General features: G+C 44.1%; 1 protein-coding gene across 1 annotated transcript in view; it reads left to right on the top strand.

The window, feature by feature from the left end:
* The window catches only part of Susd1 (sushi domain containing 1), a 119,621-nt gene that overhangs the window by 62,045 nt on the left and 40,811 nt on the right, over positions 1 to 16,765 (top strand). The window contains 2 exon segments of the mRNA XM_038348122.2: positions 9,471 to 9,580; positions 12,867 to 13,059. Of these exon segments, the coding sequence (XP_038204050.1) occupies positions 9,471 to 9,580; positions 12,867 to 13,059 (303 nt within the window).

The following is a 16,765-nucleotide window of genomic DNA, read 5'->3' as shown; positions in this document are numbered from 1 at the left end:
GAATTCATGTTCATTGATGCTGCTTATTAATATTTTCCAGATTTTGGAGTTTGGAATGCAAACTAAAATAAAACTAGTGGCTAAGGGCTTGCCTGGCACTGGGTTTGTAATGTGTCTACACTGCTCTGTGTTGTTGACGGACATAGGTTACCATTGCAAGTTAACCTGGTGAGGATTGGAGTCACGCTAGCCGGAAGCAGAACATGCATGCTACCTGTGCTCTGGTCAAAGGTCTGTTACTCCATCCTCCTAGGTTCTGTACATCATGGTGTTTTATTTCACCATCAAGGTATGCTACTTCCTCTCATATGAGTGGGGGAGCTGTACACACACACACACACACACACACACACACACACAAGCACATATATGTCACTAACTTGCACACACCTGATAAACCATACACACACACATTACAAACATACATACACATATTCACACCTGCCACATAAACCATAATACACATCACACACATACACCCTCAGGTACCACACACACACACACACACACACACACACACACTATTCTGACTGCTCTGAAGAAGTTTGCATCATTCTAGAATTTTCCTCTTCCTTTACAATTAGGCAAACTTGCTCGTGGGATCATTTCGGTTTTACCCTTTTAGGAAGTTGATTTGCTGACCCCCTTTGTCAGTTTCTTTCATGACTTTTGTCAGCTCATGTTTTCTAGAATTTTTTAAAACGTGTGTGTGTGTGTGTGTGTGTGTGTGTGTGTGCGTGAGTTGTGTGTGTTAGGGTGCCCACCTACTTGTATGTGCTTGTGTGGAAGCCCAAGATTGAACCTGGGTGGGTATCTTCCTCTCTTCTCCACCTTTCCTGGTGCTTTTCGACAGGGTTTCACTGTGTAGCCATGGCTGTCCTGGAACTCACTTTATAGACAACAAGGTTGGTCTTAAACTCACCGAGACCCTCCTCCTGGCATTAAAGGTGTGCACTATTGTGCCCACTCTGTAAGAGCAGCCAGAGCTCTTAACCACCAACCCCAGGTCCTGTTTATTCTCTTTCCAGAGAATCGATTCTGATTTCTAAACTGTATTTTCATTTCTACCTTGTTAAATCCATTCTAGTTCTTATTATTTCCTCTTCATTCTCCTCTTAATTTGGTTTTATTGATACATTTGTAAATTCTTGGGATTTTATTTGTTTGTTTGATTGATTTTGAGGCATGGCCTCATGCAGCTCAGGCTATCTTCAAATTTACTATGTAGCTGAGGCTAGCCTTGAACGCCTGATCCTCCTGCCTCCACTTCCCTAGTGCTGGGATTATAGATATGCCATCATACCCAGAACACTTTTAAATTTTGGAACTGAATGCAAAACTCAACATGAACCCACATTTTCCTGTTTAATAATAAAAGTTCCGAAGGCTTCCCTCTCCCTTGCAGAGCTAAGTTTTGACAGAAGCCCTGACACATTGTCAGTTTCTCTCTTCATCTCTGCTCTCAAGGTGTGAATTAATTGCTATGCTGATTTTTCCTTTGGCTTAAATAATTATTTTTAAATGTGTCAATCTGTGTTCTCTTTGCTCTTGCTTTCGTTAACTGTACAATTGCTGTGCTGATTTCCCCTTTGAAGAATTAATTATAATCGTATCGCATTGCACAATCAGTGTGATAGATATGCACACATGTCTGAGGGTTCTGTTGCTGTTATGACACCATGGCCACTGCAGCTCTTATGGAGGAAGATATTTGATTGGCGCTGGCTTACAGTTCAGAGGTTTCGTTCATTGTCATCATGGTGGGAAGCGTGGTGACACGCAGGCAGACACAGTGCTGGAGAAAGAAAGAGTTCTACGTGAAGATTCAGAGGCAGCAGGAAGGGAGGGTGTGCCACTGGGCCTGGCTTGAGCTTCTGAAACCTCAAAATCCACCCCCAGAGAACACAGTCCCCCAACAAGGCCACACCTCCAATAATGCTGCTTCCTATGAGTCTATGGGGGCTATTAAAATTACCACAATACATGCATACATATTTAAATTGTATATGAAGGTAACTTGTTTCCTTATGGCATTTTCATACGGTTAGTTTTGTTGATCATCTCCTGGATTTTCCACTAAGTTTCGCCTCCAGCCTTTTATTAATCATTATTATAGTTATTATAAGATTTATTTTGTTTTTGTTGGATCCTCTGGAGCTGGAGATACAGATGGTTGCGAACCATCTGAGGTGGGTGTTGGGAACTGAACTTGGGTCTTCTGGAAGAGCAGCAAGGGCTCTTAACTGTTCTTAACTGCTGGGCTGTCTCTTCAACCCCAGCCTTTGCTTTTTAATAATTACACTTCAGTGTTAATTTTTAGTCTTATTACATTTCAGCATACATTGAGGATTAATGGGCACCTGTGTGGACCTTACTGCTTTGTCAGGCTGGTTTGATTGCGGTAGACGCTGGGTAAGCATGTGGAGCCTTGGCACGCGGGCGGAGTGAGGCCTGTCTCAGGTTTACGTTATTAGATCAACCAGGACTTCAGTGGTTGTTCTCCATTTTCCCCCACTTCTTTCAGAGATGCAAGTTGGTACCAAATCTTGCATGATTTGATGCTCAGTCTTCAGTGTTCCTGACACACAGAGTCTCTCTCACCAGGAGCAAGCAGCTCACTCTGCATAACATCCTTTGCCTTACATTACACTTGGATGCAGTACTGACTTTCTCAACTTCTTTGTGCTTTTGCTTTTACGTAACATGCTGTTAACTATTCTCAAAAGATGTCTGGATGAGGCTGCCAGGGCCAACTCCAGGAGTCAGGACCCACGGAACATTTCTGGGGAAAGGCTGGTATTTGAACAGATAATCAAGCAGGCTTCCATTACTGCTTCCTGGGCTATGATTTCCCTTCTAACATTTTATTCTCTCTTTTTTTTATGTCATTTTCCTATGTTTTTTGTTTCTTTTATTTTTTTTTTTATCAGCTCCACAGGTTTCTTTTTTCAGTGAGCCAGACAGTACAGATTTCTCTTCTACAGTTGGCGGAACTTTAAAAAGAGCCTATTGGGGCATCTGTTTCTCCTCTGATTGCCAGGGGAAAGCTCAAACAGCACTAACTTCTCTCTGAATAAGTAAGGAAGGCAGAGCTGTTCACCTGCTTCTCTTTCTTCGGCTTCTTTCCTTACGCTGTCGGCTTGGTCTGGCACTTCGTTTCTGTTTCATAGCAATGTTTCCAGCAGCCACGAAACCCTTGGCGTGTGCTTTAGTGCGTGCAGGACTTACTGCGAATCTTTTAAGTCCCTTTCTCTGTTCCTTCCTCCACTTTTGCTCACCTGTCTAAAGGACGATTTCAGTCTTTTTCTCACTGTGGAAATGGGATTCTTTCTGAGCCTGCAGTTAGTTATCTGAGAATGTCTTGTTGCCTTCATGTGTGAATAAGCGTTTGAGTGGAGAGAAATTCTTGAATTATAAACTTGTCTAAAGAATTCTGTAAACAGACCACATTGGCTTTGGGCTTTAAAACCTCATTAATGGAGGGTTTGTAAGGAGGCAAGCCTTTCTGTCTTTTTTTTTTTTTTTTTTTTTTTTTTTTTTTTTTTTTTTTTTGAGGTGGGTTCTTGCTGAATAGAATCAGTCTCGGGACAACACATGCTAGGCTCTAGCATCTAGCTACCCTTAAGCTCCCCCTTGCCCCGTTTTTAATCCAATGAGGCAATTTGATTTTCAGTGTGGATATCAGAAACGCCCCCTTTAGCGGTAAAGGTAAGCCATTAGCTATGTGTTTACGCACACGGTGAGTGCTGACTGACTGACCACCTGCTTGCGGGCCCTGAGAATTCAGCAGTGAGGGCAGGCAGCTTCTATCTGGGGAATGTCAGTGCTGTGTGCTGGCTCAGTCTTCCTGTGTCCTGGGAACTTTGATCTGTCCACACATTGGGAGCAATTTCCTTCACCAGATCTCCATTTCAGATTGCTGCTTCTTCCCAACCCCATTTTGTTTCCCTAATACACCTATGTGGAATCCTCCCCTGCTTTCTCCTTTTAATGTTCATGTCATTTTCCCTCTGCCTTCCGGAGTGTGTGCCGTGTTGTGTGTGTGTGTGTGTGTGTTGTGTGTGTGTTGTGTGTGTTAACAATGCATTGTAAATTCTTTTGTGCACTTTCGCTTCCTCTTTGAGGAGCGTGTGGGGAATCTCAGCTAGTTCTCTTTTATATTTCTACCTCTCAACATTTCCTTTCCAGTACATTCTTCTTTCACTAGAATCATCTCAGATGTTTTTAAGAAATGATTATTGAAAGCACCGGATGGGTGGGTGCTGCTTCATCTTACTGTCAACAACAAAGCAACAACAACAAAAATCCTGGACCTCGTCACACGCTCCTCTCCGTTCCTTTTCTCAGTGTGATAGAATCGTTGCCTCACAGGCCTCGAGATGACTTCTGGGACAGTAAAGCCCGGTCTAGACTGACACTTCCTCAGAGGACAGATGTCATTCAAAACTTTACTCTCCCCCCCCACCCTGTGAAGGTTGGGTGGGCAGGCCTTCTTTGAAGGGCCGCTGTGGGGGAAGCTCATCTCCCTGAGTTTAATTTCTGAGTGCGTCGTTCCGTTAACCTGTGAAGCGGTTAGTCGTGGGCCAGCTCTGCACTGCGACCGTGGCCATGTCAGAGGAGCTTGTGGCGTTCAAGTCACCGAATAGCAAAGATATGGTGATAAACCCTGCAGAGGCAAAGTCCCAGGGAGATTGCTTCCAGAATGTCCCCTGCTTCTGCTGTACTTTCTCTTGCTTGTTACTGTCGTGTTCCTGCTGTATTTGGCGCGATGACTGTGATTACTTGCAGCACACCGTGCTCCCCTCCATCTGCGCTCTATGCGCTAGATTCCAGTTTGCGAGCTTCGGGCAAGGGGCTGGAGGTTGAGGAAACACACGCAGAGACAGACCGACACACGGACCTTCAAACACTGGTACCAAAAAGTTCCCCTTTAATAGCACCATGGAGGCTTAAATACCCTGCAGTCAATGACCAACAGGTGAAAATCCCATCCTCTGATCCTCTAGGCTAGGCACAGCTTCTAGTAACTTCAATTAGAAGGCTCTAGCAGGGAAGAGCAGCTGAAGGCCAGGACTCAATTAGTCCCAACAATTACTGTGTGAACAGATCCCACTGTATCCAGTATAGTGCGATCGTTTTCATGAAAAAAAAAAATCCCACTCCTCACTGGACAATTTACTTGGAGATCATAATGAAGATGATTTTTATAAGAGCAATAATGATTAGTTAGAGCTATGATTTCATTGGACCTTCTGAGTTAGCCCAAAAGATACAAGTGGTTAGGACAGTCAATAAAATTGATTAGGGAAATGCTTTAGGTTATTCTGCCAATAGAGATTCAAAAAAAAAAAAAGACAAAATTAGGCTGGAAGTCACCTTCCCCTTTGTTAGATGTGAGATTTGCAGATGGAAGCTAAGAACAAGAACGTTTCATGCCTTATAGACCATGCATTCTGCTTGTGGGAAAACAGGCCGATGATCAAAGAAAGCAGTTATGTCTGCACCCAGGGTTAGGCCCGAGGTCCTTGGTCATTTAGCTTACAGAATTAATCACAGGTTTCGGGATGCACCTTAAAGAAGAAAACTGAGAGGAAACTAAAGGACACTATTGTGTGTAGCAAAAACATAGATGATTAGCTAGACCACTTGAATAAAGTTTTGTAGGAACCTGTCACACTGAAACCACACACAGCAGCCTGCCAGGACTAAAGGAGCTGGCTGAAATCTATTTAGCTTACTTCAAACTTTGTTAATCAGTAATAAAGAATCATTGCTCTGGGGTGAAGATGTTATGGTGGGAGAATTAATAAAAAAGGAAATGTTTAACCACCTGTGGGCTTCTAAGAAAAAAAAATCTACCTTGTGATCATAATGTGATTTCTTCCTGTGCAAAGAGTCTAATTTGTTTTTGGAAAGTATCTCACTTGTGGCTGTGGGGTGATCGCCTTTTGCATCTTTGTATTAGGAGGTATGAAAGGGATGAGAAAAACTAGGAGAAGTAGAAGGAAAACAGCAGGGAAGAGGGAGAATGAGAAGAACAAGAATGAGAAGAACAAGAATGAGAAAAACAAGGGAAACCCTGTCTCGAAAAAAAAAAAAAAGAATGAGAAAACCAAGGAGAAAGGAGGAGGAGGGAGACAACAGGAGAGAAGAGCAGACCAGAGGAAAAACAGTAGGAGCAGCAGCAGGAGAAAAATAAAACAAAGAATTAAGCTTTGCCCCCTCAGATAACATCCCTGTGTGTGTCTGTGCATCTGTCCAGTCGTTCACCCACTCCACACCTCCCCTTCAGTTTCCCTGACCTGCTGAGCAAGGGCTGGCTCTCTGGGCGCCGCTTGGCTTCAGCATGCGGCAGGCCCCTAGCATGAGGCAGCAGCTAGGTTGTCCTGTCAATAAACCCAGGGTTTTTGTCACAAGAGCTCTCTGGGCCTGGGGTCTCCACTAAGGCGTCCTTCCTTGTTGCTGATCTCCGGGGTGCTAAGGAAGGACGGATGGCATTGGCGGTGGCAGTGCATACATTTCTTTCCCTGGCTGCCCCAGGTGAGTCTATAGCCAGACCAACCAGAAGGTACCTCATCTCCCCTATCTCAGATGCTAAGCAGGACAGAGCCTGCTAAGTCCTCGGCTGGGATAATTGCCTGGTGAACTCCATAGATGGCCAACACCATTTAAAATGTCTGTGTGGTTCTGACATGCAGATAGGTTTAGGGGCTAATGGACCGTGGCTCCAAAAGGACATTCATCATTGACTTGTCCTGTGACCTGTCTACGGGCTCAAATTCTCTAGTCCTTCCTTTGAAATCTGGAGACCCTGCTCATTTGCCTGGAAGGCAGGTTGAATCGTCATTATGAGTCTCCCATAGCCGGGTCGCTTTCATGCTGGGCTAAGCATAGATGTCTTTGTACGTCTACCTTGCATATGGCAACCAACCTTTGCTGCCGACCCAGATGCAAATTTTGACCCCTTTTTAGTGATTCTCAGTCACTTCTGTCAGGAGTGGGTGTGGGAAGGAGAAGCCAGATGCCTTTGTTCCTAGCACCGTCTTCCTCCAAATTCAGACTGTAATGGCTGTGTTACGTGGGAACCTGCAGTCAGTACGTCTGCTTGGGTTTTGTTTGTGTACAGTCGTGGGCTTTATGTGCTGTTTCTTTTGTACCTTTCATACATGCATGCGTTTGAAGCTCCTCAAAAATCCCTTGGCTGTCTTTCCCCCTCTGACATCCTTGTAAAAACTTTAAACACTGCAAAGATAAAGGAACTATGACAGGTCTTCAGATTCTTAGAACCATACTTTCACATTTCCCAGTTATGGTCAGGAGTATTGTCTCTCAGCTAATTGCCTTGTGCCGTGTATGTTAGCAATATTGAAAATACTTTGGGCAATCTCGATTTTGAATGGAATAATTTGCCATCGCCATGAGTACTTCTTGGATGACACGGACTCCCCTGAGAGACTTATATATTGAAAGAGAATGTAAAAGAGAGTCACCCTAATAGATGGTTAAGCTTTTAATTGAGGCTGCAGATGTAGCTCGGGGGACAGTGCATGGTCTGTACGTGTGAACTTGAGGGTTTGATCCCCAGCCCCATAGGAAAAAAAAAAAAAAAACAAAAACCTTTTTCACTGGTAGAGAATGTAAAAGCTTGTTTGTTAGGAAATTTGCTTTTCCTTAGAAATTACCCCTAGACTCGAAGTGAGCTATTTAATTCATCCTGTGGACTCTCTTCTTTTTGGCTGCATTAAGAAAACAAAGGACCGCAGGAATGTTGCACCCGCAGGAGGTAGGGAATGACTTTTTCTAAAAATTGTCAGAACCAGCCTTCTCCCTGGTTCTTAATCACCGCAGCTGAACACAGCTCAGTAGCTGGCGAAGCCCTGTCTGCTGTGAGAACATGTCGTCTCTTTCTGCCACCGTGTCTTCTTTCTCGTCGTTTTCTGTTGGAAAGCACCAGCCCAGAGGCTCATAACCCCTTGCCATTCCCATCCTTCTGAAAACGTCTGTCCGCAGATATGCTTGAGGACATGTTTGCCTGGTCCATCTAAGAACATCTACCTGCTACAGAAGTCACAGCTTTAGAAGTTTGCGGCAATATTTCAGAATTTCATTTGGTTCTTGGCAGTGATATTTTATTTGTATTCTAATAAATAAAACTTGCCTGAAGATCAGAATGCAAAGCTAAACCACCAGAGGCCAGGGAGTGGTGGCACACACCTTTAATCCCAGGACTGAGGAGACAGAGGCTAAGGGGTCTCTGTGAGTTCAAGGCTACCCTGGGCTACCCAAGATTGATCCAGAAAGAGATCCAGGTGGTAGTGGCTCACACCTTTAATCCCAGCACTAGGGAGGTGGAGACAGGAGTCATATAGCTGGGTGGAGCAAAGAATATAAAGGGGAAGAGACAGGAACTCAGTGGAGTATGGAGTCTGAGGATTCGTGGACACAGGATCTCACCCTTTCAGTCTGCAGATCTGGTCTCTCTAGTGGCTGGCTGCTTTGCTTTTCTGATCTTCAGTTTGAACCCCAATATCTGTCTCTGGGTTTGTTATTGTTTATGCTACAGTTCTCCCAACTGCCCATGATGTAAGAAAGCAAGTTGGATATGTCGATTTCACAAATGAGAAAATTAAAGTTCATAAGAAACCCTTCTGAACCTCACTGAGTTCATAAAACTCAGGAATAGATGCGTTTCTGGGTGTAGTGGTGTGTGCCCATAATTCCAGTTCTCGAGGCTGAGGAAGAGGGATTAGGAGAAGAGGCCAGACTGGGCTACATAGCAAGTCCAAAGCGAGATCCTGTCTCAAAAAAACAAGACAAGGGGGCTGGAGAGATGTTCAGTGGATAAGAGCTTTTGTTGCTCTTGCTGAGGACCTGGGTTTGGTTCCCAGCACCTACATGGCTGCTCACAACTTCTGTAACTCTACTTCCAGAGATCTGATGCCCTCTCTGACCTCTAAGGGCATCAGGTGGGCATGCGGTACAGAGGCATCCATGCAGGCAAAACACTCATAAAATAAATAAATCTTCAAAACAAAAGCCTGAACAAATGAAAAACCAGAAAAGAGACAAGGGCTGGGGAAACAGCTCGGTTGTTGAAGCGTTTGCTGTGTAAGCATGAGGACCCAAGTTCGATTCCCTAGAACCCACATGAGATGCACTGGGAGGGCAGAGACAGGAGGATCCTGGGTGCTTGCTGCCCAGATGGTCTAGCAGACTCAGGAGGCTCCTGATTCAGTGGGGAATCCTGTCTCAAAGGATAATATGGAGAGCAACTGAGAGCAATGCACACACACACACACACACACAAAAGAGAACAAACTATAGAGCTAGTGTTTGCGTTTAAGTCTGTAATACCAATGTAACTGAAATGCTCTTTGTGTTAACACCCAGCCGGCCCTGGAAAGAATCCCGGCTGCACTCACATTCAGCCTTGGGGATCTGACCTTTCTCTATGCTCCCTTGTCTTCTAGAAGATGATCTCTTGGAAGATGGTGGAATTCTCAATATTTCAGTATTTAATGACACGTGTTTGAAGTTGAACAGGCGTTCTACGAAAGATGGATCAGAACAAATGTATCAAGTAAGGTGAACCCTTATTCTTACCTGTTATAGAATTTGTCGTTCAAAAACTTGAGTGACTTATTCCCACACTGGGAAAATCGGGTGATTTATTCCCACACTGGGAAAATCAAGTGATTTATTCCCACACTGGGTATGCGTCATTCTTTCCCCCGAGCATCTCTTTTTGCTCTTAACCCCTGAGCTTAAAATATTTATTAAACACATCTTTTCCCTGAACTGTGACTCTTCTTTGTAGCCCATGCTTTTGGATGTGTGCTAGCATCAAGTCTATATTAAAACATCTTTAATAAAAACACAACTCTGCTTACAAAAAATGTGGGCTATCTCCAATGGATGGTTCAGAATATCCCCCACCCCCCCAGACAGGGTTTTTCTGTGTATCTCTGACTGCCCTGGAACTCGCTCTGTAGACCAGGCTGGCCTTGAACTCACAGAGATCCACCAGCCTCTGCCTCCTGAGCGCTGGTCCAGACTATTTAAAGACTCCTGCTGGGAGGACTGCACTGTTTGTGGTGACTGTTTCTAGAGATGTCAGATGGCCACGAGGAGGAGCTGAGTTGAAAGAAGGTGCTGTGTAGTTGGTGATTTTCTATCATTCTCCTGCCTGCGATTTCACACATATGTTTTTTAACACATTTACTATTTACATCTTAATTTGCTCTCAAGTCTACACATTGAGCATTCATTTTTAAGACACTCATTGTGTGGCCGCTGGCTTTTATGTAACTTTAGTGTAGGTTTTATTTTTACACCCAAACTCAAATCATACGCAAATTTAGGAAGGAATCCGAATTTGCTTTGGTGTCACGTTTAGTGCCTAGCAACTCTGGCAGCATGCAATAAAGTTAAAATTAATTATTCATTCCACAAATATTTAGCAAGAGGATGTTATATAGTATAACCTGGAAGTTTCAATTCAAACAAATAGGAATGTGCAAATAAATAGGCAACTGTAATTTGGTACAATGAATCTTTGATAAAAATTCTTTGATAAAAATAATGGAATGGGACTCAGTGTGTGTGTGCATGTGTGTGCATGTGTGTGTGTTTCACACGTGCATGTTCCCAGGTATAATTTTTAAAAATAATTTACGTTTTATTTTCATGTGTATGCTTTGTCTGCATGTATGTATGTGCGCCGTGTATATGCCTTGGAGTGTTGGATCCCCTGGGACTGGAGTTCCACATGGTTGTGAGCCACCATATGGGTGCTGGGAATAGAACCCAGGTCCTCTAAAAGAACCAGTACTTGTAACTGCTGAGCCATCTTCTCCTGCCAAGGTGTAAATTTTTAAGAAGCAAAAATTATGTTGTATCATAGGAAATGAGCAGGAATTAGCTGAAGCGAGAGTGAAGAAGGGCATTGTGGGTGCATCGACAGCACAGTGACTGACATCAAAAGCCAAGGGGAGTAGGTAGGAAGAGGGAGGGCGAAGATCTAGTTAGCGACTGGCTGGAGTCCTACCTGCTTTGCTTTGAATCTGAATGCCCATGAGGAGCCACTGGAGTGAAGCATGTGAGTATTTAAGTTTCCATGTTGGAAAGAGCCCTGGGGCTAGAGATATACATATTCAAGGACCCAAATAGTTTATTTATTCTATGATTAAAATGGTTTTTCGTATTAGTGTTGAAAGTTTTACTGTAGCTGGCCAGAGACTTGGTTAAGAAGACAGGTGATTCCAAGGGCTGGGGAAATGGCTCAGTTGGTAAAATCCTTGCTGCCCAAGCATGAGGAGCTGAGTGTGGACCCCATCGTCGCCTAGAGAGCCAGGTGCAGGTGTGTGCAGTCAGGAGAGCCCTTTGGCTGCTGGCCAGCTAGGGAAGCTGAGTCTGTGGGCCCGAGGGTCAGTGTAAGACTCTGTCTCAAAAAAGTAAGGTACAGAGTGAGAAAGGAAGACATCCAGCCTCGGGCATCCACATGCGGGTACACACACACACACACACACGCACACACGCACACTCACACACTCACACACACACATGCGGGTACACACACACACTCACACACACATATGCGGGTACACACATGCACACACACACAACGCAGATTCACACTTGCACACACAGGCATTGACCACATACGCACAAGAATTCACGCACACACACACACACACACACACACACACACACACACACACGCCCTATACAAAGATGATTGAAGTATAAAATTGAAAAAGAAACTAAGCTTTTAATGTGTCAAAGATCAATTTATGTAATACATGAAAGATAGATAAATCCACTGGGGGAAAGTGAACATTCGAAAGCTGTCTGCGAAAGAAAATATACATTTTGTTCATATCTTATATGAATGTATTACTTGTATTAGAGAGTGGTCCAGAAGAATAGGGTATCGCGAGATCTTGTGATCAGCTCCGCTGGTGAAGTTGTCTAGACCCCGGAGCATGGATGGCTGTGGCTGACTGGAATGGAGTGGAGGGCGTTCATAGCACTGAGCTCAAGGAACTATGAGGCCAATTTTTGATAGTTTATCTCTAAGGATACCAAGAGAAGGACCCAAGAGAATTGGAGGACTTGGCCAAGAGATGAATCTTATGAGCTAACTATCACCGTCTTGGAAGACCTGCGTTCAGTGAACGTAATACAGAAGGAAGGAAGGTGGTAGAGTCAATGCCATGAGCTTCAACTGAATGATTAAACTCACAGTATCCACCAGACAAAGCCTACTGGCTGCTGATGATGTTCGGTCCTGTTTTTCTGGGATCGTCACTAAAGTGTTTCCCTTGTGGCCCACTGTTACTTGCGCGGCACGATTCATACAGCAATATGGGTGATGCCTCCATGGTCATCAGCTTTTCCCAAGCTCTAATGGGAAGGAAGGAGCAAGGGAAATGACATTGTTCTGTCTCTGTAAAAGCATAGCCTGGGGTAGCTCTCATAATGCTTACGTACCTGCACCATGGGGCTTGTCTGTGGATTCCCCGTGATGAGGAAAAAGTGGAAAGGATTTTGTCCAGTAGCTTCAATAAGTGTCTTTCACTTGGGTGGGCACCAAGGGATCACTTTAGAATAGCCTGCCGTCTTATTCTTCTGAGATACGTTTATTCCTAAGAGTCATTGGGTATGCAGTTTAATCGTAGACCTACGCCTACTGGACAGGATAGGTACGGTAGGAGAGGTTGTCCTCAGTTTAGCTTTGCTGGTGTCTTAAAGGTAATTCTGAGATCCTCGGAAGGAAGTCTTTGTGCCTCCACTCGACTTGTAGTCTAAGAACTCCACAAGCCAACAGGAAGCTAATGCAACCCTTGCTTTCCATCTTGTGACAGGTGGAAGTTCTGGGTCAGAGGTGGTATCTGGAGAGCTTTTATCATGCAACTTTCTTTAACTTCACAACAAGAGACCAAGCTCCGGAAGTGTGTTTAGAGCTGTACCCAGCCACTGATTACACAATAAACGTCACCCTCCTGCGACCCACTGAGCCACACTCGGCACAAATAAACCTAACAACCGCACTAACAGGTAGGCACGGACGGATGCCTTCTGTGTTGTACCCTTTGAGAGTCGAATGGTACAATGTGGGGAGCGTGAAGGACAGGGCCAAGAGCTCCGTGTTCTAGTTCTGACCAACTGCGAACTTTACTTTGGTTCAGGATGCTCAAATCTTGCCATTCGGTTCCTTTGTGTAGCGTTTTGGCTTCTAGAGGTTACCAGGCAAGGAGATGCTGCTTCAAGCGGGGAGGATTCCAGGCAACCTTAGTGTGAGAATTCTGGAAGCCTCTGTCTGTCTCTCATCTCAAGTTGAAAATGGTTCTGGCTCTGAGGATATTGATAGAGACAACTAGAAATATCTTCATGGAGACAGAAATCTCCCTACTTTGTTGGGCACTGGCAGAATCAAGAGGGCTCACACTTGGGTCATTGCAGGAGCAGGGACGCATTTAAACAATAGGTTGCTATGGTCCATTTTCAGTATGAGGTAAGCTAGAGTGCATTGGAGTTCCCAGAAGCATTCAGTCCCTCCCTCCACTAGCTGGAGGCTAAAGTCTGTTTGTCTCCCTGTGACTTAGCCCAAGATCCAGGAAGAAGAGAGGGGCAGCCTCCAGCCCCAGATTGTTCATTGGGTGAGGCTTTGTGTCCTAGGTCTATGAGACCTAGTTTGGAGGGGATACAAGTTCCAGACTATAGGAGAAGAGGACAGAAATTTCTCAAGGATCTTAAAAACCACTGTCGTGGGCCGGATCAGTGATTTGGCCTTTTTTTATTTATTTTATTTTATTTTATTTGCCTTTTCTGAGAATGATATATTAAAATCTGTTTCACATTCACTAGCCTCTTAGATTTTTTTTTTATTAACTTATTTCCAACAACCTGACTCAGAGTCTGATGACACCCAGGCTCCTCCGAAACTCTTCCTTTGTGGACTTCCCTGGAAGCCACATAGAGGCTAGCGGCGTTAACCACTCAGCTCTTGGCTGGCGCTGAGGGACACGGGGTCTTTCCCTTTCTGTCCCTCCTTCCCCTTTCTTCTTCTCCTAGAGAACCCATCCACACAGGACTTTGTACAAGCCAGGCAAGTGTTCTGCTGCTGAGCCACACTGTCAAGCCCCTCTCACCACTGCTTTAATTCTTTGGGTTTAATAATCATATTTAGGGACATCTTGGAAAAGAGGCCGCCTGTTTGAAGGAAGCAGCAGAATGAAGGGCCTATCCCTGTCTTCTCAGGACCCCTCTGTTTCTGGTTCCCTTTCGTTCCTGGTGGGGTATGGGGCGGATAGTTTGGCCTTGGTACTCAAGAGACTGCAGTTTTCGAGACATGAGCACACTCACGGGTCATGTCAGGAGCTGACAAGCTTGGGATTACCAGGAGAGCCATTAAGGCACGGGTTCATAGGCTCTGTCCCTAGAGTTCCGAGTCAAACTCTGCCCCGCTGATTCTGCCAGTCCACGTCTTAGGTAGTATTGTTGTAGCCACATGCAACTTAGCAACTTCTGGGCAATTACAAGGTCCATGCAGGCAGAGACAAAAGAAGGAAGGGGAAGAAGGAAGGGAGGACTAACTAAAATAATTCTATATGTTCATGTCCAAGAAGCTAGCATGCTAAAAATTGACCTGATCATATGCTTTTCCTGATGGTCAAATACCACTTCCTCTGTTTCCGCATCCCTGAGACACGGCTGCTGTGCCGCTGAGACAGCCATCATCTTTGGCTAAGTCCGGTATTCACATTTTGCAGTGAGAAACCAAGTCTCAATCTTTCTTTCCACATGGGATTGCGCAGGATTAATAGACAAAGTATCATCTTCACTGTTGTGGGCAATTCCCAGGATGACCCTCAACACAGATTCTATCTTGAAGTTCGATTAGAGGAAAAGGTTTAAATATGATGAATGGGTTTATCCGACCCGTCTTGAGCTGAACACCAGAGGGACGGCAGTGGGCAGATAACCTCTCACCCACTTCTTGGAGGCTGGGGCGACATGAAATACCACAGTCTGCATCTTGTTTGCTCAGTGACCTGTAACCCACAGGAACTCTGTGCAATAGGAAATCTGACCCGAGGAATTGTAGCTTCCTGTCAATCAGGCCGTGTGTTTACTGTTCCTTGAGGCTGAAGGAGTGGAGGATTGTCTTTGCCTTTGTGGAACGAGTGTGGCCGGGACGTGGTCACCCTCAGCCCTCGTAAGCAATGGGACTGACCTTTGTGATGTTGAGCACTGGGGCTTAAGCACGGATATCCGTGGTCACCCCAGAGGAAAGGAATTCACATTACTTTCAGGTTCCTACAGGTCACATCATGTATGTTTACGAACATGCTTGTCCCCACTCTTTGGGCAGGGATGTATGTTCATGTTCATATGTGTTTACTTCTAGAACAAGTTTGATAAAAATTTAGAAACATCAAGAGAGGTAGGAGCTGACATTCTTTCCAGGGAATGAAACTACAGAAGTGTAAAACTTTTTCATCTCACTGAGAAGTGGTTCGTTTGACGCTCAGTCTTTTTGTTTGAGTGCAGAGCCTGCAGATTTTTCTTTTATCTTTAAAATGTAGTCATTGTATTTGGGTAAGTTTTGAGGTCATGTTGACTCAGCTTTCTTAGGTACCTGGAGTATCATTTCAATATTTATATTCAAGTATGTTTTGGTTTTTGTAAGATCATACTGAATGATATTTTTAAGTATTAATTCCGTCTCAGTGTTTTTCTCCCCACTTCAGAGACCCTAGTTATGCAAATCTTGGATCTTTTGCCTGGATTTCATTTCAGCTCCTTCAGTTTTGATCTTTTGTGTTTAAAAAAAAAAACAAACAAAAACAAAACAAAAGTTCATTTTAAGCCAGACCTTTACTAGCAGCTGTTGGAGGCAGAGGCAGGCGGATCTCTGTGAGTTGGCTAGCCTGGTCTACGGAGCAAGTTCCAGGACAGCCAGGGTACACACATGTCATTTTACCTTTAAAATCTCTCTACTATCTTTTATTAAATTTTACTCAAATCTATTCTTTCAGACATCAAGAAATTCAGCTTTTTCCCCCCAACGCCGTCCTGTCCCCTCTCCTTCATGGATTTCCTGAGTTCAGTCGCCGCTGCTTCGTTTCCTTCCTTCTTTATGTCCATTTCTGTTCTTAGCTTTGGTTTCCTGACTGGAGATGTCGTCTCCGTAGCCTCAAGTGATTATTTATTGTGTACTCTTTTCCCTCGATTGTGGGGTTTATTTTTAAAGGTAGTTTGTCCAAACTGCAAGGTTTTGGCTATAAAACCTTGGTTTTTTTGTTTTTTTTTAAAAAAACAGAATGTGAAAGTTTATTTTCTTGCAATGTAAAATAGCTAAAGTTTACTTAGATTGTTGGTGTCAAAATTTAACTTTAATTTTCCCTTTTTGCTTTCTTGTTATTGAAAACAGTTGCTACATTTAAATATATTTTATCATATTCTTTCCTTTACCAAAGGTCTTGCAGAATCCCTTCCATTTTTTTCATTTTTTTCTTTTTTAAAAATGATTTTTATTAAGCTCTACATTTTTTCAGCATACAAACCACAATCCCAGATAACTTAGACAACAATAAGAGACTTACATAGATATAATCTACACGAGAAGTAGAAAGTAGAAAAAGACCTGAGTAAATTGGGAACATGGGGACCTTGGGGGAGGGTTGAAGTGGGGAAGGGAGAGGCAGGGAGGTGAGGAAAACCTTGTTTTTGAACGGAGACGTTCCTGTCTACTGCCACG

Source organism: Arvicola amphibius, chromosome 11 (genome assembly GCF_903992535.2).
Source record: "Arvicola amphibius chromosome 11, mArvAmp1.2, whole genome shotgun sequence".
Lineage (NCBI taxonomy): Eukaryota > Metazoa > Chordata > Mammalia > Rodentia > Cricetidae > Arvicola > Arvicola amphibius.
This window is presented reverse-complemented; position numbering and strand designations above follow the sequence as displayed.